The sequence below is a fragment of the Scomber japonicus genome, chromosome 9 (genome assembly GCF_027409825.1).
Source record: "Scomber japonicus isolate fScoJap1 chromosome 9, fScoJap1.pri, whole genome shotgun sequence".
Taxonomy (NCBI): domain Eukaryota; kingdom Metazoa; phylum Chordata; class Actinopteri; order Scombriformes; family Scombridae; genus Scomber; species Scomber japonicus.
In genome coordinates this window covers 12,863,715-12,891,705 of record NC_070586.1, presented here as the reverse complement: position 1 = coordinate 12,891,705, position 27,991 = coordinate 12,863,715, and the positions used below count along the sequence as shown (strand labels likewise).

The following is a 27,991-nucleotide window of genomic DNA, read 5'->3' as shown; positions in this document are numbered from 1 at the left end:
CAAAAGTCACGCCTAAAATAATTTCAGCCTCGTCTGTCCGTCGCTTCGGCCGGGCACCTTCTCGTAACTTAACCTCCCCATCTTCGGTGGCGACATCGCTGCAACACAAGCACAACAGTCAACGTTTGAATCTGTTTTATACACTTCAATTAAATAACACACCCAGCTGCCATCGCTCACCTGTGCCAACCAATCCAGCAGCTTCTCCGTTCCTCTTCCTCTCGTGTCCGATCCAACATTTGGAGCCGTAGGTCGCCGAGATTCTCGACATCCCTCCGAGATTAGAGGCGAAGTCTTGGCCGCTTTGACCTCGATCCCACAGCGTGACCTCTGCGGGAAGGCTCAGCCCGAGGTCGCCGTGGCCTGCGGAGAAGGTGGATGTTTGGGTGTTGGCTGGCTGCTGCAGGACGGAGCTGTAACTGAAGGTGGAGTCCAGTTTTAGGGGACTATCAGGTGTGCTTTGTAGGTAGTTTGTGTATTCGTTGAGGTTTGGTGGAGCTCTGTTCGCCCATTCATCATCTACTCTCCCAACAACTCGCCCCACTGCTCCGGATCTGCCCCTCCAGCCACAGAACGCTGCCTCGTCCCTGCTTCTGTCGTCCTCCTTCCACAGATCGCTGCTGGTCCAGCTCCTCTGGAGGTCCTGGCTACCGAAGGAGGAACCCAGATCTAGTCTGAAATCTGTGTTTCCCTCCTGCTCTGTTGAGTCTGGATCTGCGCTCTCAGCTCCGAACAGGAAGTTGGTGCTGTGGTTGTTAGAGAATGGTTCTGGTTCTGGTTCTGCATCCAGATTGATGGGGAGTTGTGGATGTGGATCAGAGTCAGGTTTTTTGGTCCACGGGCTGTTAGGTGGACTGGTTTGATGGTTTGTTTCATTGATCACAGTCTGAGAGTCGGGCCGGTCTGGATGTGCGGTCAGTGTGTACAGAGAGGTGGTGTCACTGAACAGCTGAGACCAGGAAGAGGAGGACAGAGGGTCAAAGGCTGAACTGACTCTGACAACATTTTACTTAAGAAAACAGACAGACAGAGAGAAGGGTTAAAAGGAGTCTGTGGATGTTGTGGTTACTTCAGTTTGAAAAGTGGTCTCAGACTTTTACTATAAATATTTTTCACATAAAACATTTTCAAATCAAAAGTAAACTTGATGAACTTCCCTAAAGAAATGAAGTTCATTACAAATAATGAATCAATTAAAATAAGTAACTAACAAACTGTAAAAATGGGAATTTGTGCATTTATAGAGGGTTTTTTCTTTCAACCTTCTGTTAAACTGAGTGTGTTTTATGCCTACATGTATCATATTATCACGCTCAGGTTTTTGGTGTATCTCAGTTATGTTTTGCTTTTATCAGATCATGGTTTCACAAACGTACTCCGATTAAAAAAAACAGGATCCAGTGTCATGTAAACACCTGACTCAGGTTTCTGTTATTCTCTGCCATCAACTCAGGTTACATTAGTAGTTCCTCAGTAAAACAAGAGATCAGACTGTAAATAATAATGAACACAGTGAAATAAAGGGAAAGCCTGATCATTGACTTTTCTTTCTTGGTTTCTATTAACAGTGATCAGGTGGAGAAGTTAAATCCAGAAGGTCAGAAAACTTAAATGTGTTCATTTTGAACTGTTGAAGGAAAGTAAGTAGCAGAGATGTTCAAAAAATGGAAACTGTTAGAATCATGTTTACAAGGCTGAATAAGTAGGTTTCTCATATTCGTGTTAACACCAAATCCTTAATATGATCTAAACCAGGATAAGACTCCTAAAATGCATATAAACACACTCAATGTTACACAGCCAGCAGAAACTCCAGGAAGTTCCTGCTCCCGGCTAAAAAACGGTCATATTTCTTATACATTTCAGATATTAGAGCCGTAATGATCTCCTCAGTTGACTCTTGGCAAGAAAATGAATAAATGGATTTTCAAAAAATGTGGAACTGTTCCCTTTTAAGGGGAGCGATAAACTTAATATTACCTTTAGGACTTTATGTGGCACCTCAGGGAGCAGCTCCTTCAGCTGAGGCAGAGAGGCCCTCAGGAGCCACTGGAAGGAGGCCGCTCTCTTCAGCATTAGCTGACAAACCAGAGGGTTAATACACGGGAACTGCAGCAGAGACTGTTCCTCCTAAAAGAGAAGATAAACTACATAAACACAAACAAACACACATAGTGGAGCAGGAAGATGAACACTACACACAGTTTTTGGGGTTCAGGCTAGAAATGATATGAAGCATTAATACTGTTAATAAACCAAAGATAAACCTTCTCAACCAAATTCTGGACCCAAACATAGCTATAGTCCACCATTCATGCCGTCAACCTTCTCCTGCTCTGGTTTTGTGATGTGGGGGTCACCTGTGAGGGCGTCACAGCCAGCCAGTCTCTGTCCAGGTAGCTGAGAGGATCCCTGTCACTGGACATCAGGCTGAGGAAGCAGATCTGACTGATCCATTTAGCGATTTCCAACACCTCCGACACAATCAGCACCTGACAGACAGGGTAAAATAGTTTGGGTTTGTTTGAATGATTTTGCTCACCACCATAATATTACATCATATTCTTACATTTAAAATGACTCATCACTAGATCCCCATTCACTGTGGTTGAACACAGATTTATAGCAAGTCAAATGTTTGTCTATTTTAAAAAACAAAACTGTTTAATGATGGAATAAGACTTTGTAATTGTGGTATTTTCTGACTTTGCAGGACGTGTAGTATAAAAAGATGTTAAAGACTGAAAACGTGATCATGTACGTGTTCTACCTTCACATCAAGATCCTCCGACTTCATGCCGAAAAGCACCAGAGACGAATAAATCAACACCAAGTTGCTGAAAGCTTCACCAGAAAATCTGCAGTCACATAAACAGCAACAGTGATGGTGAGACTTTGTGAACAAGGTGTGTGTGTGTGTGTGTGTAGGTGTAGGGGTGTGTGTGTGTGTGTGTGTGTGTGTGTGTGTGTGTGTGTGTGTGTGTGTGTGTCTGTAGGTGTAGGGGTGTGTGTGTGTGTGTGCGGACACTGACCCTCCCTCCCGGTTGTCTGGGCAGTGCAGGATGATCCAGCAGCAGCTGTACTGCAGAGACAGAGCAGTCAGCCTCATCACCACTCCTTCACTTGCCCGCTCCGCACACAGTTCATCTTGCTCCTACACACACAGACACACACACACACACGCACAGACACAGATAGACGCAACACACACACATGCACAGACAGACAGAGTTACTGATGATACATCAAGTGTAACTTATATTTCCAGGTTGGATTTTTTATGAAATAACAAAGAAGCTCAGTAGGGAGGGATTAAGCTTCAGAGCTGATTTATTTATACTTTATTCTTTAGTATCTTTTTTTTTCAAACCTGGAAAAAACACTGAATATCAGAGCAGATTTTATTATCTTCATTTGTGTGTTGGACCCAGGACGCTGCTAGTCACCTCTCCATTTAAAAGCCAACCTTTCAGATCTTCTCCCACATATCCAAATGTTCTTTTTTGTTTGCAAGCTAAAAATATTTTTTTCACTTGATAAGACTCAAACATTTACATTTTTATACTTTCTTACTATTAATATTTATGTTTTAGCCTTTCATAATTTTCATTCCTACCCCCTCTCGGTTCTTCAACTCAAATCACTCGCCCCCACTACTCTTCTACACACACACACACACACACACACACACACACACACACTCACCACATCAAAGCATGAGCTACAGTTCAAATTTACCCTTAATCTCAAACTTTAAACCTTTCATTTTTTTGCTGCCACCTTTGAATATTCTCAGTTCTTATGTATATCACCATATTGTCAACCGTGTGAATTCACATTTTGTATTACGTTCTGTCTTGTCTTGTTTGATTTATGTCTTGATTTGTGTGTGTGTGTGTGTGTGTGTGTGTGTGTGTGTGTGTGTGTGTTGCAGCAGGTATTTCCGTCCCCACTACCTGAACAACGATAGCGGTCCTTTCATCCACCGTGATCACAGAGTAGTGATGAGTCCCGCCGAGCATCTGGAGGGACGGACAGTGACTTCTCTCCAGCACAGTTATATTAAACCTGAGACACAGCACACATGGAATAAATCTTTCTAATCAGGAGTAACATACACCCAAAACCAGGCAGAAGCAGCTAAGAATAAAGAAACTGACAAAAAAAATCTTACTTAGTCATTAAATAGCTTAAGTACATTTATTCTTTTGGAGGATATTTTATCCAAAGTGAGCCGCGCTGCATATTTAATATATATATTTTTAAAAGTACTTTTCAAAGATCTAAAGTGGAGGTTGGATGAAAACACAAAGCTTTACTTTGGAGAACAAATGTCAGTTTAGTGACCACAGTAACATTGTGCCTCATGTCAACAGTCCAGGCTGATGGTGTGAGGAAAATATTCTTGGCATACTTTGGGCGCCTTGAAGGATGGGTTCATAATTCACAGTTCACTGGTCTTAAAACAACAATCAAATGAACACTGAAACATGTTTTTCTTGCTGTAATCATTCCTCCTGTTCATACTGAACATTAGAATTAGAAGATCCCTTCATAATGCACTTATAATGTAAGTGATGGAGGACAAAATCCTTCTCCTGTGCAAAAAAATATATTTAAAAGTTTATCTAAAGCTAATATGATGCTTCAGTCGACCAAATTAGGCAAATTAAGTAGATATCTTACAACATTACAGTCTTTAAAGTGTCAAAGTCCCTCTTTTTTGTTACTATACTTCCACCACAGCTCAAAAGGAAAACATAAAGAGGGAATTTGATGCAAAAAAAACTATAAATGTGTCAGATATCCACTTGATATGACTAACTCAGACTGCTGAAGCCTCATGTAAGCTTCAGATCAACTTTTAAATGACTCTGTGGACACACTGTAGATTTTTTAATAAATATAATAGAAAAAATCCAGTAAAATTAGTAGACTAGAGTCAAAGGCTTAAGGGAAGAAGACGTAGTTTTGGGGTGATTTTTCAGATGTTGCTGTGAACCTCCAATAAACCAGCAAGAGATAATTGTGTTCAAATGTTTGTCCCCTGAAGAAAGAGACAGATCAATCTGCACAGGACTTGAGCGTCTGAAACACTTCATATGTATCTAGGAGAAAAATTCTTACTGTGAAAAAGTTAATGAATGGCCCAAATTGGCCTCTTAAAGTCTGTTTAATATGAGTGGCTCTTACATGAGGTCTACTGGGAGCACAGCGCAGTGTCTGCAGTATCTAATTAATGTCAACCCAGACATTTTTACTAGCTGGATAAGAAGTAATGAGACGTGTCTTTGTGGATGGGAAACCTTACACTGACTCCAGCGTCTGTAGCAGCACCGGACAGTTGAGGAGCCCCTCAGTCACAAACAATACGTACGGCACGTTGTCCTCCAGGCACCAAGAGGCTTTCTTCTTCTCTTCATGGAAAAAAAGAACATAATTACATACAAATTACGACCATGTGAAAGCAGTCTGAACACAGCGTGTATTTGCTGAGCACCGTCATGGAGGATGGTGTTGAAGGTGAGGTGACTGATGCTCCTCTCTCTGCAGATTGCGGCCCACGGAGACTGGCCTGGATGGTCGTACTCCACCACCAGGGAGAAACAGTTCCAGGGGAAGTCGGGGCCTATATGCTTCTCGTACACCAGCGCACACACACTGTCACGCACGCTAGTGGAACAGGATGGGAGTGTGAAATAACACTTTGTACAACACACAGTAGCAGCTCAAAATATTTCCTAAAACAATAACTATCCACCCCGGGAACTTTCTCATACAGTTCATGTACTCCCTGATGAAAGTCCCAGCTGGGAAAAAACAGATGTTTCTGCCTGATGAGGGTATTGTTTTCTACTTAATGCTTTTTTTATACTTTATCTAGATGTTCATATGGAATATAATGAAGTATGTTTAAGCTGCATCGATTCACTTGTTAGTCTACTGACAGAAAGTTAATCGGCAACTAAAGTATTTTAATAATCGAGTTTTTTGCTGCTTTTCTTTCTCTTTTCAGTTTCTGACTGTTAGTCAGACAAAGTGTCCGATAATGTCACTTCTACAATATTGCAATAATTTTTTATGGTTTTCTAATGTTGTATGGACTAAAAGATTAACAATAAGAGTAATTAGTTGCAGCCCCATTATGTGAAATAGTGTTGCTTCCAGTGAAACCTTCATTAAACACAAAACACTCATAAACAGCTTTGTATTTTTCATGTAGTGGACACTACAAACCCACCTGCTGACCACATTGGCACCATTCAGTTTGTTCTTATCCTCCATAGGACAAACAGCTGTTACATCTGCACCCAAAAAATGAAAAACACAACTACACTTAACTTTATGACATTTACACAAACTACTGAATATTACAGATGATGTTAACTTTTAACCTGTGATCAGTTTGATTTATTAGAAGTGCTTTTTTTCATCCACAGAACGAAAAATATAACTATTATATCAGAGTGACATCTGGAATGTTCCGGCATGTGTAATTAAGTCTGTAACTACTGCTCTTATTTGTTACTGCATCTATATTTATTACTACCATTTTTATATATATGGTCTGTTGCTGTGTTTTTTGTGTGTATTATTAGTCACCGGGGGAACACATAATGTTGTTTACTGCTGTGTAATGACAGTAAAGGCATTGAATTGAATTGAATAATTGAATTGATGTCTGATAAAGATCACGAGTTGCTCACCAGTCAGTTGGTTCAAATCTTTGATGATTGTGGATCTGCTGTCGTCAGAGTCGACTGATATTATGACAAGAATCTACAAAAGAGAAGAATCAATTATCATTCATTAACATTTAGTCATCAGGACTTCTGTTTACAATGTGAACCAGAGAAAAGAGCAGTTTTTATATGAATTGCAAATCAAATAAACAGTTTTTAACCCTTACATACTGTTCAGGGTCAAATTTGACCCATTTTTACATTGAAAAACACCAACATTTAAAAAATTACTATTCAAGCATGTTTTATTTTTTATATTCTTTAAACTGTTCTTGACTATAAAAGTTTTTTTCCCCCATAAATAAATAGAATACACACTGTTTGCTTTCTAACAGCTTCATTAAGGATTAAACATGAAGGGGGATTTATGAATGTGAATTGGTGTAGAGACTAATTATGAGTCAGAATATGAACAGTATGTAAAGGGTTAAAGTAGTTCTGCTCTTGTTGTGGACGCTCACTTTGTCCCTGTTGTTTTGTCCCTTCCTGCCCTGCAGCCATGCGGCCAGCAGCTGATGCAGCTCCAGCAGTTTGTGGGGCGACTCCTGGTCCCTGTGACTGAGGTACAGGATGATCTGCAGCCTCTTCACCAGCTGCTTCAGACTCTGCTCTGCGCACGCCTCGGCCGCCTTCGTCAGGTACTCTTAGGGCGTAAAGAGAAGGGTGCAAGTTACGCTGCGTGTGGTGAATACGATTGTATGTTAAAGTTAAACTGCAGCGTGTTGTTACCGACCCACAGCAGTGCCGAGGTCACACTTCAGCAGCAGGTCCTTCAGTGTCACCAGCACGTGGATCAGAGCGACCTGGTTGAAAAGTAGTTCCTGATCTGCATGAAACACAATGTCAGCAGCAGACTTTTACTTCTTTCACACACAGAGTTGATGGATTAAAAGATGCATTCTCTAGTATACAGTGGGAAGCTTTTAAAATCTAATATTGTACTTATGCATCATAAAATTACTTCTCGTACCTCTGATGAGCTCTGCGCTCTGAGCGGTGGTCCTGCAGAGCGCCCTCTCCTGCTGTTTAAGCAGGAAGTGTGTTTGGTCCGAGGTCAGGCTGCTGAAGTCTCCCCACGCTGGGAAGTTGAGCCACAGCTGTTTGGCAGAGGACAGACGGGGCTCAGCGAAGGCCAGCAGCTCACAGTACGCACGCTGCTGGCTAGCTGTAAAGGAGCAAGATCAGCAAGAACACTTAAAATACAAACTTCAACTTATCTACTCTATTCTCCATAAATGTACAATTTTGTTTGGTCAGTGGTAAGAAAGCACTCCAGTAGTTGTGCCATAATATCTTACACTGCAATGTACTGCAACATTTTATTCTCCTGTTTTATCTGTCTTAATCTATTTTAGTTAATAATTTCATTTCCAATTTAACACTTTTAATCATATTTAAATGTCTTGTGTTGCTTTTATAGCCCCTCTTGATGCATGATTTATGTTTTGTATAAACCACTTTGAATTGTCTCGTTGTTTAAATGTGGTACCTTGCTTAATGGAGAAATACTTCCATTTTAATTTAAGTAACGTTTGTTCCAGTATTAACAGCAAAATGTACATCAGAGGTGAAAGTACTTTGAAAAAATAACTGAATAAGCTTTAAGTTAAATTCTGTTGAGTGCTGAACTCTAACAATGCAAAAAGTGCTTGATTGCTGAATTTCTTTCTTTCTTCTTCTCTTATAATTAGGGCCCGAGCACTAAACTACACAATGTATATGAGTGTCTCTGAACTGGAGGTGTTGAGAATGTGTCGTACCGGTAGCTTGGACCTGCAGGACTCTGCTCTCCTTTCTGTCCTGAGTGACGAGCGGACTGATGAGTCGACCCGTCGGCTGACCGGCTGCTTTCTGCTCTCTGGTAGCGTTTCCTGACACAGCAGCATTCATCAAGTTTGGTGTCCTGTCTGGTTTTTGAATCTGGTCTGCAGGAGGCCGCAGCTCCGACGGTGGAGGTTGTTTGTCCACCTTTGGTGCTAAAAAATAAAAGTGTGAAGTTACAGAACATATCATGAAGAAGTTTTAAAACCTCATGATGTGGGTAATAGTTAAAAATAGGCTACAGCTAACAATTATTTAAATTTTCGATTGATCATCACTTTAATGATTAATTGATGAGTTATTTGTTGCAGTAACTACAACACAAATGTTTGAATTTAGGGGTTTTCTTGTGCAGACTAAATTATTAATTTTTAAAAAGGTAGTTTTAATGAATCCATTTAGAGATTTAATCTTTTTTCCCCTTTGGAATCAGAACTTAAAATAAAATCAAAGTTATTTTTGTGGGACTTTATGTGATTATATCTGTAATTATTTTAGTTTGAAGAATAATGAAACACCTGCAGTGTTCGATGGTTAGTTCATGTTGATACTTCTATCAGCGTCATTCTTCATGTGACCACAAGATGGAGCCAGGTTCACAGAAAAGCTCATCCTACAGTTTAATTATATGGATAAATATATTTTTGACTTAATAATAATTTAAAAACCCAAACACTAACGAAAATCTTACAATGTGAGACCTGAGAACAAGAGTATTACTATAAAGGTCAAGAGTATTACATGTATGTCAGTATAATATCCAAGTAATGCTTATAGCTTCTATTAAACCACAAAGCTGTAATTAATTTTCTGCAGCATGAAAACAGAAAATGTATAAATATTTTTTTTAAAGTATAAATATAAGACAAAACCAGCTTTCATTTATCCCATATGAGGCTCACAGCAGCAGCACAGTGTACCTGCAGTGTTAACGCAGCTCTGAGGGGACCTCTGCTGGGACCTCAGCATCATGAATGTGGACAGAGGGTCCAGGTCCTTCTCTCGTGGACGTTTGGAGACCAGGATGCCTCTGTGATTGTCTCTGATGTTCGGTCTGGAGGGGACGTTACTCAGCTGTGATTGGCTCTCGGAGACGTCTCTACCTGTGGGCCTGATGTCGTTCTTACGAGCAGAAGAGATGGATACAACCTCTGAAAACATCTTGTCTGTGACGCCATGTTTGGTCTTTGTGAGGGTTTCAGGTTTTGGAAACATTAACGCTGCAGGTTTGACTTCTTTGTTTGTGTTGACAGCGTGCATCGGGAGGCTGTGCTGAGATGAATCAGTGATGGTTTCTTTTTGGAGAGAGGCTGCAACAGCTTCAGATTTCTTCTGATCAGGTGACTTCAGGTGAGTTTCGTTTGTGGGACTTATCTGGATCGATCTGATGGCGACTGAGACCAGAAGTAAAAATATGCTAAAACAATCCTCCAAGAGTTTCAACAATTGCTTGAAAGTAACAATCAATGTGTGCTTATAAAAAGACTAAACTCACACTCCAAATCTTCAAGTGACAGTTTGGTGAAATCTTCCTTCTCCTCCTTCTCCTCCTTCTCCTCGGTAGACGGACGCTCGGAGCTCAGGCTCTCTGTGAACTCACAGCAGCTGCTTGTACACACCTGCAGGACTCCTGACTCCATCTGGGGCTGCAGTTGGTCACCAACACTGACAAAACTTGGATCCTTTAATAATTTCAAGGCTCCAGACAGAGGCTGGAAATCAGCAGGTTCGTATATTTGAGGTTCTGTCAAAAAAATACAGATTTAGTTTTTTGAATAAGAAATAAAACTGGCTGAACGAGAAGTTGATTTAACACTGAGACTCTCAAACCAAACACATCTGCACTTTTAAAACTATAATGAGGTTTGAACACAAAATTTGCAATAAAGTGATAATTATTGTACCATCAGACTACATTTTTAAACAAAAATCTAAAGTAAGCTAGGAGTGAATATCATAATCGGTATGCTAATATGCATACATGTGGCTACTTTTTAAAGAGGTGCTCCATGACCAGCGAGAGTCAAGCTGTCAAAACTGATGCCAGATATCATGACTTTAAGTCTCTTGGTCAAGATCCAACAATTTTTTAGACCCTCCCTGCCTGATAAATGCTTTTATCTTTTCCATTTGGTAACGCAGACTTTTTATTAAAACATTTGGAGCCTCCAAACTCAATCTAAGAAACCCATTTTCAGACCTTGGAAAGTTTCCTTGTGATACAACTGTTTTCAATGACAGGTAAACTGAGCTCAGTGTGTAAAATGGGTGGAACGCTTCTTTAAATGTCAAATTTTAAAACTAAATCTTGATATTACCTGCCAACAGAAAGCCCAGAATGAAGGTTGGGTGCTTCTCTGCCATCCAAAGTGCCGTCTCCATCTCCTTTTGAGCTCTCTCTGGCACCAAACATCTACGTGACGATCACAGTATGTCACATAACTACACTAACATCACACACCAGATCAGATCTCAACACTTTTTAACTCTCAGGTAACTACTGAACTTGTGAAGTCTGTATGTTACTCTACCCTGTAACATTATAACATCACTCACAGTCTGCTGAGCAGGGACGACTCTTCCCTCTGTAGATCTTTAGTCGACAGAGAGATGAAAGTCTGACTGGTCTCAGAAGTCAAAGTCACGTCCAGCTCCATTTCAGTTGGAAGCAACAAACGTACTGAAAGGAACATAAAGCTTAAAGGATGAGTTCACAGTTTTTAAAGTCTGTCTTAAAACAACAATCAGGAGCAAACAGGTCTCTTTTAACAGTTAGTATGAACCGGAGGAATGATTATAGTGAAGAAAACCTCTTCCAGTGTTCATATGAGCACCTGACTGTACTTTTAAGACAGACTTAAAAAAACAATGAACCTGTCCTTTAAATCCAGGAGCAAGGAAGCTACCAGAAAAATATGAAATACAGGAAAGTGGCTGCTGTTTTGACATGAACCTGTATAAAATGTGTTTTCTGTTTCTAAAGTTAACCTTTTTATTCACAGACATCTAATCATGGTATTTTTTGTGTCTTCTCTCTTTATCTTGTACCTGGTAAATCTGTGTCGATCAGGCCTCCGTTCATCTTGCATCCTCTGCTGGGCTCCTCTGGTAAAACATACTGGGAAATGTCCACAGATACTGGTCCATCTGATAGGGAAAGTGAAGAAAATGTGACTTCATCATTTGACTTTTTCTGCACTGCTGTGTATTTTAATTAAATCTAAAATCTTCTCTTTACCTTTACGAAGCAAATCCAGGACAGGAAGTTGCTCATCCAGCTGTTCAGGAACAACATTCACACGACCACGTATGCTTGAAAAAGTGGTGAAGTTTTCTGAGGTCAGTTTGAAATCGTCCAGAACATCAGGTAACAGCAGAGACTACAGGAGGGGAAATGATCAACTTTAAAGTCATTTCATAGATGAACAAATCATTTGAGATTCATTTGTCTCTTTTTTATTACCTCTTCCTTCATTTGTGAGTCTTTAACAAATTCCTCGTAAATGTTTGCACACATTTGAACGTCACTGGGGAAAACATCAGGAGGCGTCTCATAGGGTGCACAGTGTCTGAAAGGGTCAATAAGTTTTAATATAATGCATAATTATAACAAAAACCAGGACAAGACTGGAACAATTAACCCAGTAACTAAATTATACATACGGCAACCACTTTGAATCACGTAACTATGAAACACATTTCAGGATGAAGTCTTGCAGCTAGTTTTCACCTGAATATTGTTTCCTCAGAGATGGCTTCACCTGTCGAGCTCAGCAGAGGGTCGGCCACAGGAAGCGTCCTCAGTCTGGACAGTTTGGTTTTCAGCGTGGGCAGATGTCTCTTAAATTGTGGCAGGAAATTGACAACCATCATCTCTTCTGGGAGGTGGAGATCTTAAAAGAAGAATGCCAAAGTTAAAAAAAAGTCAGTCTTTTAATATTCAGTTTGTGGAAACGTAGATTTTTATGTTTTACAAAGACTGACAAGACTCCTGATTTACCTTTGCTCTTATTTTCACTTTCATGATACGTCTGATCAGCCGACAACTTGAAAAAGGATTCCTGACACGGATCATTGATCTTTGAGTCTTTTAAAAGACGAATACACTCATCCTGGTCGGGATCGTCCAGTGAGTCAGGATTAGAGCTGGGAATCACCTCCACCTTGTCTTTCACGTGATTCAGAGTGACATTAAATCTGGAAATTATCCATCATCAAGTACATACAGTAAGTAAATGAACAATGAAGTGATGAGTGGAAAAGTATGTGGGTAAAATGATGCACATTGAGAAAAGGTGTGTGTGAAAGTGACAACACCTCTCTGGTGAATTAACTTGTTTTTTCCGTCCCAAGTCGTCGAGTACAGAGCCGCTGACGAAGAGTCTGCAGGTGGAGATGATCTTTCCTAACAAGGGTATACATTTTAAGTGCATAATCATAAATCATGTGAATCAAATATAGCATGATTGAAGCAATTAAACAGGTGGTGAAGGTTTATTGTGTACAGGCCTACAAGCAAGTGTGAGCATAATTGGTGTTGGCGGCAAGAACGTAGATAACACGCACAGCATTCAGAAATTGTGTCAACTGTGGTGATGCTGTAAAAAAGTGTAATTCACCCTTTAACACAGAAAGTACAAATTTAAGCGCTATCATGGTGTTAATACCAAAGTCCCCCCTGATATCAAGTCACATTAATTATATAAATATTTGCTGGTCTAAGCTCAATAAATGTGAGAATTTACAGCTTTTATTTATTTTATATCACCTATCCCATTATATATCACCTTACAAGGACTGTTGGTCGGACAAAACGACATTTGAAGACGTCAGAGAGATTACAAAACATTGAATCGACTAATCACACTAAGGTTAAATTTATAATCATTATTCTAAGCTTTAGTGTCCATTTTATTTAACATACTTTTACTCTTTTTTTTGTTTTTGTGATGTGTGAAAGTAGAACATTAAGAAAAAGGAAAAAAAGAAAGAAGAGGAATCAAAAGTCGATCTCCTTTGCTGGAAAACGCTGAAGGCAACGTCCATAATTTCCATCCAAAGTATTCAGGACTGTTTATTTTCCAAAATGTAATCCAGACTCTTGTCATTACCTTCACATATAAAACCAGCGTCTGTGTCATTTAACAGAGCTCAATACGTGGAATAATATTTATGTGACATCGCTTTGGCCACCTGTGTACCTCTGATCCACGGCGTCCTGTAGGTGACCTCAGGCAGGCTGCCGCTGTGAGGATACAGGTCACTGGTACCCGTGAGGTAAGGTGCTGGCAGCGCCAACAGGTTCATCATTACTTTCAGACTGGTGGTGGTCTGAAAGAGAAAGAAAGGAGAGCAGAAGTGGAAGAAGTAGTCAGAGCTTTGACATAATCAATACTTCATTATGTCAAACAGAAAGAAAACATCAACTACACGACCAGGGTCACTACAAGAGGGGACTGTATAATCCCACTCAGGCTCACCGCATGTGGGCAGTCAGTACTTTCAGTTGCAGGTAGCCACATCTGGAATAGCTTACCCTCCATGATACAGGACTGTAACACGTATGCCACATTCAAATTACAGGTGGCTTAAAAATGACCAAATCTGTAATTACTGCTAACTTGCAATGTATGCTTTGTTTGTTTGTTTGTTTTCATTTTTATTTTATTTTATTTTTATTTTATTTCATTTTTCTTTTTTAATTTTAATTTACTTATTTATGTTTTTATGTTTCTGTACCTTTTTCATCATGTAGCCTAATTTACTATGTAACTGACAGCACTTGGTAATCATCACTACAGCACTTTAACCCCTAATGTCCATATATCTACCACTGTCATCCATTATAATCAATCACAACCACAGTAACACCTATGGACCAGATTTTACATTGCTGCAGTCTCTACACACCCCAAGCAGTCCCTTCTCCCCTGCCTGATCACTACTCAGCTGCACTTAGAAACAGGGTATAAAGCTTAAACAAGCATAAGGTACTGGAAGCAACTATACTGTGACGCTATGACTGTTATGATTATTTATTGTAATTACCTCGTATATATTATGTGTAATGACTTTTTTTTAGGAATTGTGCCGGTAACATCTGGCAGGGGGGACTGCCAATGGAAATCAGCCCTTGGCTACGTTTTTAGTTCTCTGAAAATGAAATAAACTATTTTCACAGCTATTTTCCACCACTGACAGACAGGACAACATTACTTCTAGTGTTCAGTGATATTCTGATTTAAAATAAACTCACCTCAAACACATAATCCAGAGCTTTATATCTGACAGCAGGAAACATTTCAGTATCATTTTCACACCTGTAAACACGAGAAGAGAAACAAACACACAGGTTAATTTAATGTTCTTGTTATTTCAATGAAAACCTGTACCTGTTTGAATCATCTGATTTTCCTGCTAAACTAACTGAACTGTTTTAATCAACCACGTATTTTAATACAACCAATGATTTAAGGCACAAACTGAACGAAATAAACATAAATATCAAGATTTTATTCATCAATATCAAACTTACATCGTGATATAAGTTTTATTTTTGGTGTTTTTGGCGGCGGGTTGTTCAATCAAAGATCGTCTGTGTTGACATGAATCACTCCTCTGCGTTCTCTGGAGCTGTTTCATCTCACGCATGCGCACTGGCCAGGGGCTTTTATTTGAGCGGGGAAACTATGACAACAATAACTGAAGTTTAATCTCATATTTATTCTGTTAAATGTTTGAAATGATAATGGCATGATGATTTTATTGTTGCTGACAACACTTAAATTATCTTCAGAAAGAATAAATATTTGGTACCATTAGAAACAAACAGCACAAATATCCAAAACAAAGAATAGCTACATTAAAAAAACATGAAAATCTTGATTTATTTCATCAGTTAAGTTGAATAATTTTGGGATTTGTCTCACAGAATTATATAATAAGCTATTTATTTTTTTCTGTAGCCTATGTAAACTGACAAATACACAACTTTTAACTTTTTTAAAACTTTTTATTTTTAGATACATCATTATGGGGCCAAATATTTTTGTTTAAGGGCCGGTTTGACTTACAGGCCACTCTTTGTTTACCACTGGTTTACAAGGTAAGATGAAGACATTTAAATATTCACTCTTTGATTTAATGTATTTGTAAGTCCACTGTTCACATTTCTATTACAATAGAGACATTTTTCAGGATCTATTGTTGAATTGTCCCTATTAACTTGAGATCACTTTGAGATACTAGGCCTATGTATCGCTTAACATTTATTATTATTTATTATTACTTATGTTCTAGGATTTTTAAAGGTTTTTTAAAATAGATTTTGCTTGAATGTTTTATATAGCTTATTTATTGTTTTTTTTTTTCTTTTTTACCTTGAGCTTAACAGGGTACATGAAATATTCATGTCCAATATGCAACTGAATACTGTGAAACCATGTCAGTCCTATTATGTTATTGTGTTCACTGTTGCATTTTTGGTCCTGTCACTGGTAATATATGTTGTTTATATGCAGCCGTATTCAGCACTTTAAGCCCAAGACAAATTTCCTTCTGGGCAATAAAGTTTATCTTATTTTATCATATCTTAATTGTTTATTTAAGGCAGAACAGTGAGCAAATGTTTAGAGAAATGCTGCTTTTTACCACAGGGAGGCACTATTCACCACACTATCATATGTGAGTACGTCTGTGCCCCTGTCCTAGCTAATAAAACACCTAAAACATGGTATTATATGATCAAATCAAACCAGTAACACAAAGTTTCAGTAACTCGATCGCCTTCTTAGGTTATATCTCAAAGATGATCTTCAGAGAAAGAAACTAGAGGAGGCTGAACTGTCCGGTTTCTGAAAGTTGAGGACAGTGTGATCAAGTCCTCCTTTCTATGTCTCACAAAACAGCTTCTGTGACCTCCATGTGCTTGTAAAGCTCATGTATGACCTCAGAGTCGAAGTTAATAAACTCATCCATGTGTGGATGTGAGGTTTACTAGTTTCTCAGACAGGTGAGAAAAACAATATTAGTCGATGTTCAGGTCGGGCTGTTCACGATGCTGCAGCCATTTAAAGCTTAAACATGTTATCATCAGTGACATCTCAGTCTGGGAATGTGTTTTTTCACTGCATCATAGTTAAGCTTTTCACATCCAAGTGCAGCCTGTAAATATATTCACACTGACATGAGACTGCATCATGGGACCTCTAATGAAAGGTGAATTTTCCTGTAACACGGCTGACTAAAGTTTGTATCTGTAGCACCTTACAAAACAAGAGTTACCAGGCCGCTGCACATAGAATACAATATATGAAATACCACAATGAAACCAATTTTGACTGTTACGTAGTTAAAATGCCATCCTGAATAGGTTACAGTCTTTGTCTTGTAGTGGTGGTGCTAATAGCGTGACCGTCCTTTATCTCAGGCCTTAGCTGCTTTTTTTAAGTAATCAGCATAATATTAAACTTAATTGTAAAAGAATACGGAGTTGATTTAATCAGCGTCTTACAAAAAGCAGTGTGTAGTCAGGGTCACATTTCAGATGTCTATGAGTTGTTAACAGCTCTACCAAATAGTGATTTTTCCCTTTAAACTTCTCACATGGTTTCATTTCAATAAATGTTCAAATGATCCAAAATTTCACATATCAAAGGTAAAAGAAAAAGTCCAAAAACTGAAAACAGATTTGTGTATCAGAACTTTGTTTTTCCTTCTTTCCTCTCTCATTAATCATCTCACAACCCCTCACATTTATCTGGTGACCCTTTGGAGGGGCCCCACCCTTAGGTTTGGAACCACTGGACTAAACTAGCTAACTTTATATAAAGTAGTGTAAATTAGCTCCACCTCTAGCAGCTACAACAGTAACATGCTGCTCTAACACTGATGCTTCACTATTAATAATCTAACGATGTTATAATATATCAGTCAGAGGGACCTAACCACTACTTTTACTGAAGTAAAGTTAAAAGTATGTTTTAGTTGGATAAATTCAAAGCCCAAACTCAAACTTCAGAAGTTTGTTGCCTTAAAATTTTGAGGGTTTTTTTCAACTTTTTTGTTTTTCCAGTGTTATTTATGTCTCCTTAAAACAAACATTTCTCTGTGAAACTTCTCACACGAACAAAATGCTTCAGTGATCAAGTGTAAAACTCAGCGGTTGGATCCTTAATCGACAGCATAAGCAGCTCTCTGCAGGCTTTAAATGGAGCGCTTTGTCACACAAGAGTATCACATTTCTGAGGACTTGAGAGATTCATGATAAAAATGATCACAAAATTATTGACCTTCATAAATATTAGGCGGAAACATAAAACCTTTGACATGATTTTTCACTTTTTGTTGTTTAACTGTGAGCTTATTGTATTAGTGTAGTTGTGATATCTGACCCTCATCACAGTGACCCAGAATAACAACACAATAGCCTTTATTCACTGCAGGATTCAGTTCTGTGCCACAGATTCCACACAGTGTCGACATCTGAAATGTGTTTTCAGCATTTAGACATTTTGTCACAACACCACTTTAAATTCCTCGGAGCTACATGTATACGTGCACAAAAACATACAGAGAAAGACATCGAAACCTAAGACTGACAAACAATAGCCTGTTACCCGACACTGCTGTGTAGGTTTCGTAGTTTCTGCCCTCTTGGTGCAGAATCGCATATTTCCTCGTTTCTCCCTCCTGTTACGTTCACTGAGTATCAGTCAAAGTTTCTGTTTGAGCTCAAATCTCTACAATGACAAAAGGATCACTTCCTGTATTTTTTAACACTGCATTTTATTGTTACTGTACAGTTTGTATGATTTGTTTCTTTCTACAATAAAACCACATCACAGCACTCCCCATTATTAATTTTATTTTTTACAGTGAAACTATCATGTGCATACTGAAGATAACCTTTTTATACAATGAAAACAAAGTCCAAATACAATTTTACTGCAACCTTGCCCAAAATCTCTTCAGTGAGTATTAAAGGAAATGTTTGACAGTTTGTAAAATACACTCATTTGCTTTCCTTGTGGAGTTAAAGCCAACATGTTAGTTAACTTAGCAAAAGACTTGACTACACTTTAATGTTTGTGCAGATTAAACAAACCAGATGTAACGTGTTGATTAGTGAGCTTTAGACTCACTGGTAGGAAAACTAACCAGCTGTAGCTGTAGCTTTATATTGAAGAGTTTTATATGTATTGTATGGATTATCTCATCTAACGCTCAACAAAAAAGCAAATAAAGAGTATTTCCCAAAATACTTGAACTATTCCTTTAAAATGAAATGATCATTCTTGACCTTGAAAATAACAGTTTGACCAAAAAGAAAATAAAAAATAAAAATCTTAACCTCAGGCCCGCTTACATGCATTTTCCAAACATTTCCTTTTTTTGATGACAAACATTGTCATCTGAGATGGTTGAAAGCTGTGGAGAAGGCTAGTAAGTGAACCTTATGTTATGATTTTCAAATACATTCAAAATAAGGCTGTTATTCTGTGTGTGGAGTGATACCTCATTAAATCCCAGCACAATCTAGCAGGTTCATTATGAAACAGACTATTGAAGCATGTCAGAGGAGGATTAGGGGAAAAAACCTACGGTGTTACTGAAAAGGTTGAACTTGAATTCCAGTTCAGCACATTTTTGGCAAGCTTGAGGCATTAAAACACAGAAACAAAAACACAAACACATAAAAACAAGAAGCTAGAAAGAAGCTTTGGGTTTCAGAATTGACGACTCTGCAGACACTCCAGGCTCACTTTTTACGTTCCTCAATCTGCTCCACCTCGCTGGACTCATCCACCACCTTGCCGTTAACCATCGTCTGGGTGACGACTTTTACAATCTTCCTGGTACGCACATCAGGGTCTTCTGTAGCACAGAAATAAACCAGGGTCAGTTAGTTACATAGCTTTTGGGCTTTAAGGATGGATTACATCAGCACAGACAGATGTAACCTGAGGTCAGCAAACTGCACGCAGCACGTACAACTGTCACAACACACAAAAGCAACGATGAAAAATAGGGGAGATTAAATGTCAGTGAGTCCAGCGTTCATTGGGTGAATCATCGTTACTTTGGGGCTGTTTTTGTTATCCTTTTTTTTCTGCCTCTCATCAGATCCTGCAGGTGTCGAGTGATCACACAACCAAGACCAGAATTTCATGTGGGGAAATAGAGGAATTTGCTAAACTTTAAAGGTTGGGACGCTCCTAATTACAGCAGCATGTCTGTAGTCTACTGTAAGACTTTAAGACAGAAAATATGAAAAACACATCAGATTTGATTGTGTTTGAGTGACATGAAAAGACGAGAGGTATGCAGCAAACACAAGTCAATGCTGATCCTCTAACAGGTGATTTTATATAAGTGATATCCTGCAACAGTTTCCATCTGTTCTATGTGAAAACTTTAAACAGAAGATCTAAATTCAGTAAATAAAATAATGCAAACTTACTTTTAGGAGGTGGAGGTGTTTCTTTCACCCTGCAGAACAGAAAGAATATCTCATATTGATATAAAATAATGCACAAATTAATATTTTCTGATTCATTTAGTTTTCTACAAAATCTTTGGATCGTTGACTTTTGCTGAGAACAAAACTTTGTGTTTGTTTTCTTGGACTTTGGGAAACAAATGATCTGTATTTTTTTTTTACCATTCTCGGACAGTTTATTGACCAAACAACTAATTGATTAATAGAGGATGTAATCAATGGATTAATCAATAATGCAAGTAATTATTAGATGTAGCTTTATACTTGTCTTAAATCCATTTTGGGATTACAATGTGTATTTAACAAAAAATCAAGTAGCTTTAAAATACTACATATTCAAAAGTTATTTCTGGTTAATAGTCATTTGAAATTTAGCATCATTTAACCCTAACATACCGTTCAGGGTTCATTTTTACATTTGAGAGATGTAAAAACACAATATACACATTTCTTTCAGCCAGACTTGAGTTAAAATATTCTATAATTGTTCTCCTGGACCATAAAATAGTGATTGTGAATGTCTTTTTTATTCTCCTATAAAAGGTAAAGTTATATCGCTGTATTGGTGTCCCCACTCTCTTACATTTCCTCTCCTTCCAGCAGCCTCCTGTAGGTGGCGATCTCCATCTCCAGGTTCTGCTTGATGCGCAGCAGCTGTTCATAGTCAGTCTTGTTGCGTTGCATGTCCAAACGCAGCTGAGACAGCTCGTCCTCCAGCTGGGTCAGCGAGGTCTGAAGGCGGTCCATCTCCACAGAGTACTTATGTCCAGTTTCCCCCAGATTTCCCTCCAACACACCCACCTGTGAACAGATACAGGTAATGTTCAGTGACAACTGGTTGTGATACAGTTTCATACAGCACAAACCCAAGTGTAGTGAAGCAGTGATAATATAGTAAAAACCAGCCCTATAGACTATTTAAGGTTCAACTTTTGAGCTTTAAACCCGCATTAACAGGTTTTTGGCCACATGAGGGAAGCATGGGGGGGCAGCAGAAACAAACTGTAGACACACACTTTTTACTTAAATTTTTTTACACATGAAGCAGACACAGAGCAACATTAGTATTCATTGGTGTAAATCCACCTGCTTTTATTTTGCACTTTTGATTTGCTAAAATTGAAAAAAAAATCTCAAAATGTAACAATTTTTTCCCCCCATTTGTTTAAGGTGAAAAAGTTGGCAAAAGAAACAGATGTAATGATTAAATCCTGACGTAACTGTACATGAAGCATATAACTTAAACTTTTATCTTGACGATCCTACTCAAAATATCTGCAAATCAGTCGTGCATTCATTTGAATTGTCTTTTGCCAATTTTCTGGAAATTTGGTAAAAATGTACAGTATGCAAAATTTGGCAGAATATATAGCTCTTCACTGTGACAGCTTTGTCTCCACCAACTCCTAAGGGAAATATCTGGCTCCTTTGTGGATATGTTCGCTAATTTTGTATATCCGCTGTTTAGTGTTTTTACTGAAAGCGGCTGCCGGCTACAAGCGGAAACGAGTTTAACTAGAAGGGTTTGTGAGCCGGAGCACCAAAAACAAACAGATGGGAAATTCAGGATTGATAATTCTCTGCTGGTATCATCACTAAGACACACTTTCAACATAATAAATACTTAAGAGCAGTTGTAAATGGTAGAAAGTGCACCTTCTAATTGTCTAGGCAGCCTAACAGCAGGAATGTGAAGATAAAAACTGATGTAGATAAAAGCTTAAAGCTCTTGGCCTAACTCAAACTCACACAGATAATATTCAGTACATATAATTAGCTCTTTTAGGCCCACAAAAGTTCAGACAATCCTTTGATGTACATATTCTCCCAGCCAACACTACTCTCAATGTTTACCTGTAAAGCCCTATACATTCACCACTCAACCAGAGATAGCAGGAACTGTCACCACCATAATATCTGTACTATCACACTGAGCAAACAGTCATGAGCTATATTTGCCTCCACTGAACACATCTATACACTGGTTTGATCTGTGTTCACATGTAGCGGAGACACACACACAAAACGTTGGCCTGTCTGACTCTGTGTCCTGTCACACTGATTGATTATTGGAGCAGTATGAAACAGCCGTGTACATTGTGCTGCCGGTAGCTCGCTGTTGACATGGAGACAGCAGCTGCCTGACCATCATATAGCAATGTTTGCATTATACAGAAGAGGAAAGGTGAAAGAGGGGTTGAGCCCTAAAGAAAGTACAAGACAGTCAACATAAAACTTTCATTCATTCATATCCACAGGTGGAAACTCTTTGTCTGACCTCATGACCTCATCGCATGACTATAAGGTTAAAGATATAGTTCGACATGTTAGGAAATAGTCTTAGTCACTTTGTTGTGATGAATGAGAGGGGTATCGATCTTTTCATCCAACTGTATAAGTACATGTACCTGCTTGCGAAGACTGTCGAGCTCAACCTCCAGAGCCTGCAGGAAACGTCGTCTCTCGCAGAGCTCACTTTGGGCACAACGCAGCGCCTCGTTGCTCTCCTTCACCTCCGACTGCACCGACTCCAGCTGCACACAAACAGGCAAAATTAATACCATCTATAGTCTCTAATACCACAGAAATTAAAGAACAAAATCAGGGTTTCTGCCGTTTTCATCGGATTGATTTATTGCCACATGCAATAGTACTAATGCAATCTAATGCCTTTTTCATGGTCATGGTAACAATGAAAACCAACAGATACAATAAGGTTTAATAAATGTATTCATGGATCTTTATGACCTTTTTGTCAGTGCTTTCCAGCTGTAATTAATTAATGTGACCTGGAATGTTAATGTTGGATTGATAAATCACAAAATAAGTATTTATTTTAAATTAATTTGAAAGTTGTTGCTAATATTGACACTTGACAGCTTTCTGCAGCCCAATCCACAGTCGCATCAGTCTCACTTGTAGTTTATAGATGTATAATGTCTCCTGAGAGATAAAAAACGTTCAACACCTCCTTAAATTAATTTCAGTTTTTAGGAAAATGAGCAGTATTTCTTAAAAATGTTCAAGACCTGCAGATACGCTGAAAACGTAGAAAGACCCTTGTTAAAGACTCAAGGGATGACTGACCTTCCTCAGGTACCAGGCCTCGGCCTCTTCCTTGTTCTTACGAGTGATGCCTTCATACTGGACCCTCAGCTCAGCCATGATGGCCCCCAGATCAGGACCCTGAGCTGCATCCACCTCCACGTTCACCTGCTCGTTGGCCAGACGCCCCTTAAAAGAGATCATCTCCTGAACCAGGTGAAAGAGGAGAAAGATCAAACACTGTTAAATGCTGTAAAATCGTTTTCTCCTCACATCCTGAAAGCCTCAACCATCACAGAGTGGTGTGGATAGGAGACCATGTTGAAGGTTTTAGCACCATTTACTAGTAGAGGTTTTCAGATCCTTTACTTAAGTGAAAATACAGATACAGCAATGTGAAAATACTTCATTACAAGTAAAAGTCTTGCATGAAAATCCTACTTAAGTAAAGGTACACAAATATTAGCTTGATGTAGTTAAACTATTACAGTAAAGTAGTGGTTTGGTTCCTCTGACTGATATATTATTATATTTATGACATCATTAGATTATTAATAGTGAAGCATCAGTGTTAGAGCAGCATGTTACTGTTGTAGCTGCTGGAGGTGGAGCTAGTTTACACTACTTTATATACAGTTAGCTAGTTTAGTCCAGTGGTCCCCAACCTAGCGGTGGGACCCCTCCAAAGGGTCACCAGATAAATCTGAGCCGGTTGTCATTATATATGTACAGCCACATTGAAATCATAAGTAAATCTGGTTGTTAGATGATTAATGGGAGAGGAAAGAAGGAAAAACAAAGTTCTGATACACAAATCTGTTTTCAGTTTTTGAACTTTTTCTCTAATCTTTGATTTCTAGTGAAATATTGGATCATTTAAACATTTATTGAAATAAAACCATGTGAGAAGTTTAAAGGGAAAATCACTTTTTGGTAGAGCTGTTAACAGCTCATAGACATCTGAAATGTGAGCCTGACTACACACTGCTTTTTGTAAGATGTCAAAAGACAAAAAGGTTGGAAGGTTGGGGTAGAAAGGATAATATTTCCCTCAAAAATGCAGTGGAGTGGGATATAAAGTAGCATCAATTGTACTTGAGAGCATGTACACCACTATTAAAAACTCAGTAACCTACATTTGGAAATAATTTTCCCCTCCCAGTGTGTCTCTTTAATCAACAGTAAAAACAATTTATGAAAAAAACAGTGGTTTGTGATGCAGCTGCAAGACTTCAATATTGTGCACCAAAGTTTCTTTTGGTCCCTCAGTTTATACAAGATGATTACTCAGATTAAAAATAAAAACTGTCTGCAGGGAGCAGAGTCATGGTCCACGCCCTGGACACCACACCTTACTGTCCAAACACATAATCCCTGAGGTTGGATTGGCTCAGATTCTCCTGTGTTGTGTGCATTGGTGTTATCTTGCCATCTGGAAGCACCGTGGCTACAAAGGGAGAGGGAGTTGCCGTACTGTACACTTAACATTATCACGTTTCAGATACTGAATACTGTTAAACCTTCAGGCCTGACTGACTGAGCAAACACAAACTACCACAGCACAGGTTTGTTTCGACCTGTTTACAGCTGTGTTGCTGATAGTAACAACAAGCTCTGGACTGTGTTACAACTCTTTGGTTTGCGGATGATAAATCATGTTGAGGTGGAGAAATTTGAAGCAAGAACAGAGTGTGCTTCAAAGACATAAAATAAGAATATTCTCGACAATTTGTGAAGTGATTAGGATGATAAATAAACACTCATTGATCATGTTTGACGTGACCTTCACCACGGCAGAGATCTCACCTCATCGTGATTCTTCTTCAGGAAGTAGAGCTCTTCCTTTAGGCTGTCCAGGTCTCCACGGAGAGTGGCGATGATCTGGTCGTGGTCAGACTTTGCCCTCCTCAGAGCCTGGCAGTCTCTCTCTACCGACTGGCACAAGGTGGCCTCTGCCTCCCATCTGCAGACAAAAACACAAAGAGGGATTAAAACTGTAGAAAAGGAGGTCATCAGCAGACATGTGTAACACTAGCTGCAGTTCGTGTCTCGTGTATTATCATCACATTTGAGTCACAGAGCTGTGGATCTGTTTCTCTGCAAGTTAAAACCCTGGAGATCTTTCAAAAACAGGAGGTTTGTTTAATCCAGAATTTCAGCATCCTCTAAAATAAATCAATCTGCTGCAGAGTTAAAAAGATTTTTAAACTGTTTCCAAAATTATTAGGAGGATAAATTCAGTTTTTCCATCTTAAAACAACATTGTCAAGGTGGCAATATGAACAGTGAAAAAAGGTTTCCTCGCTATAATCATCCCTTCTGTTTGTGCAAAAATGCATTTAAGAGTTTGTCTAAAGTTTATATGAGGCCTCAGCAGTCTGAGTTAGTCATATCAAGTGGATATCTGCCACATTTACAGTCTGTTTAGCATCAAATTCCCTCTTAGTGTTTCCCTGTTGAGCTGTGGTAGAAGTATAGTAACAAAAAGAGGGACTTTGACACTAAAAAGACTAACGTTTCTCCTTGATTTGACTCATTTGGACAGCTGAAGCTTCATTCATTCATTTGTCTCATATCAACTTTTAAATTAATTTTTTGAAGTGAAGGAGGACTGCAGATTTTGTCCATCATCACTTACATTATAAGTGCATGATGAAGGGATCTTCTGATGGTCAGTATGAACAGGAGGAATGATTACAGTAAAAAGTTTTAAATGTTCATTTGGGTTTCTGACTTTTGTTTTAAGACAGGCTTGAAAAATTGTGAACCCATCCTTAAATCCGAACAAACAAACATGGTTGCTGGAAGTATCCAAATATACATTAAAAAAATGAAAAATTAAATCTTGAGTGTGAAAGAAATAGGCGACAGGTTCAAAAGGTTCTGGCTTTGTCCAATGCTTTCAATCATATCTTACAGCCTCCATCAGTAAATTAACGTTTAATGCCTCCAATCAACTGATAAAAACTGTGAGGTGCGCCTTAAAAAGCTGATAAACTTTATTTATGTGAATTAATATTTGGATTTTTTCGTTATTTTATACAATATTTTCAAAACAGTTTTTCTTGTGTCACACAAAACAATGAAAGATATGCTGTATGTCACTTCCTGCTGACATCTGTTATTGGACTAACAGGTCATTGTGCAGCTGAATGAATATCTTTGATCCAGATGTTCAAACAAGTTTTTGAGGATATTGGAAATACCTTCAAAACTGCTGCAAGTGTCAAAGGATTTAAAAAAAAAAAAAATCTTGCTTTTTATCTTTGAATTAAGTGATAACACGTGAAGCGCAGACTTCGGTTAGTAGTACACCAACAAGTGCAGGAAACAACTTATAAAATCCCGGGAATGTATCCCACATGTGAAAAGTGCCACCTGCTCTCATGCAAAGATATCCATGTAAGGTAAACTGTAGGTGTATCCTGACTTTATCATCTGTCCTCCAGCTTTACGTTGCCAAACTTTGGACACCTCAGAAATGGACGACGTCTCTCTGAGCTGAACAAAGTATCACATCCTGCGCTAACTGATGGCGCGGTAGTTCGGCTCCTGCGGGTGCCTGAGCACCGTGGGAATGGGGCTCTCATTTCGCAACCTGACAAAAAGGTCATTTATTCACATTGCTTCTCAGTCTGGCGCTCCCATGTGAACACTCACAGGCAAGTAAAAGAAAGCAACCTCTGTGTGACACTCACTTGACCCTGAAGTCATCAGCCGCCAGCTTGGCATTATCAATCTCCAGCATGATGCGGGCGTTCTCCAGCGTCTTCTTTCTCACCTGAGCAGGGGACATGTTGAAGATAATTAGGATGTGGCATGTAGGATTAGAGATGTCCAGGGCTTTTTTATTATAATGTCCTGGATACTGTAATTGCACCACAGTACAAAACACCTAAATCAGTCTGGCTGCAGGAGCTTTGTGCTTCAACGAACTACCTAAATAACGTTATTAACTACTGAGACTACTGCAAGTTTTACTTCATTTGTAGAGTCACATTCCCAAATGTCATTTTGCTGCCTTCAGAGATTCAAAGCAGTAACTTAAAAGGTTAATTTCTACTTTGAAGACAGTTACGTTTCCATCATAGTTACATGAGAGAGTTACATTTTTGATTAGAAGTAATATCTTGTATATATCCACATCTGCTGGACACTGACCTCCTGTCCAATGGCGTGTGCCTGAGCCATCATGGCCTCGATGTCATGTCCTTTCGGAGCCCTCTCCAGCATAAGCTGCTTGATCTTCACCTCCAGCTCAGTGTTGGACCTCTCCAACGTGCGCACCTTGTCCAGGTAGTTGGCCAGCCGGTCATTCAGGCACTGCATCGTCTCCTTCTCGCTGGCGCCCATTGTGAGGCCGTTGAAGGATAGGCTGGAACCCACCATGTTAAGGCCGTTGCCCACTGACAGGGAGCGGGACAGGGGCAGGTTGCTGACAGAGGACATGGAGGCGACAGGAGGTTTGGAGCGGATGCTGCGTCCACTGTCCCTCACTGACATGGTGGAGAAGGAGGGCTGGCGTACCGAGTAGCTGCGCACAGAGAGAGTGGAGGCCATGGTGTCCACTGCAGAAGATTTATATGAATATTAGTTAGTCTGTCAGTCCTGGAAGAGTAATCCCACCTCTGTTACTCTACAGTACCTGATGTCTCTCCTTTTTCCCCCTTTAAAGTTCTTTTTTGTGGTTGGTGGTGGGTTTCCTTCTCTAAATTGAGGATCAAAATATTGAGGATGGTGTAAAAATTGTAAAGCCCTTTGAGGCAGGTTTGTGATTTGTAGTTTTGGGGGGTATATAAGTAAAACTGACTTGACCGGATTTATCTGTAAGTACAAATAAATACAAACAGATAACAACTGCCCATCTGCTGAGAAAGATTGA

The 27,991-nt window shown here is 39.1% G+C and overlaps 2 protein-coding genes across 2 annotated transcripts; both read right to left on the bottom strand.

The window, feature by feature from the left end:
- Positions 1–12: 12 nt before the first annotated feature.
- Positions 13–16,541, bottom strand: LOC128364869 (protein shortage in chiasmata 1 ortholog). The gene is made up of 28 exons (XM_053325492.1): positions 16,465–16,541; positions 14,821–14,884; positions 13,766–13,895; positions 12,882–12,969; positions 12,565–12,761; positions 12,295–12,457; positions 12,028–12,133; positions 11,809–11,944; positions 11,613–11,711; positions 11,121–11,244; positions 10,883–10,977; positions 10,060–10,308; positions 9,485–9,958; positions 8,504–8,719; positions 7,714–7,908; positions 7,477–7,569; positions 7,205–7,386; positions 6,708–6,780; positions 6,242–6,305; positions 5,501–5,673; positions 5,312–5,417; positions 3,957–4,068; positions 3,033–3,154; positions 2,771–2,858; positions 2,319–2,492; positions 1,981–2,130; positions 181–949; positions 13–98 (listed from the first exon to the last, which is right to left on the bottom strand). Exons 1-28 carry the CDS (start codon positions 16,539–16,541, stop codon positions 13–15), a joined length of 4,605 nt encoding a protein of 1,534 aa, XP_053181467.1.
- A 2,782-nt stretch (positions 16,542–19,323) lies between these two features.
- Positions 19,324–27,669, bottom strand: krt1-c5 (keratin, type 1, gene c5). Its single transcript, XM_053325283.1, has 8 exons — positions 27,271–27,669; positions 26,808–26,890; positions 24,916–25,072; positions 23,152–23,316; positions 22,473–22,598; positions 20,648–20,865; positions 20,026–20,054; positions 19,324–19,439 (listed from the first exon to the last, which is right to left on the bottom strand). The coding sequence occupies exons 1-8, from the start codon at positions 27,667–27,669 to the stop codon at positions 19,324–19,326; spliced, it is 1,293 nt and encodes a 430-aa protein (XP_053181258.1).
- Positions 27,670–27,991: the final 322 nt, after the last annotated feature.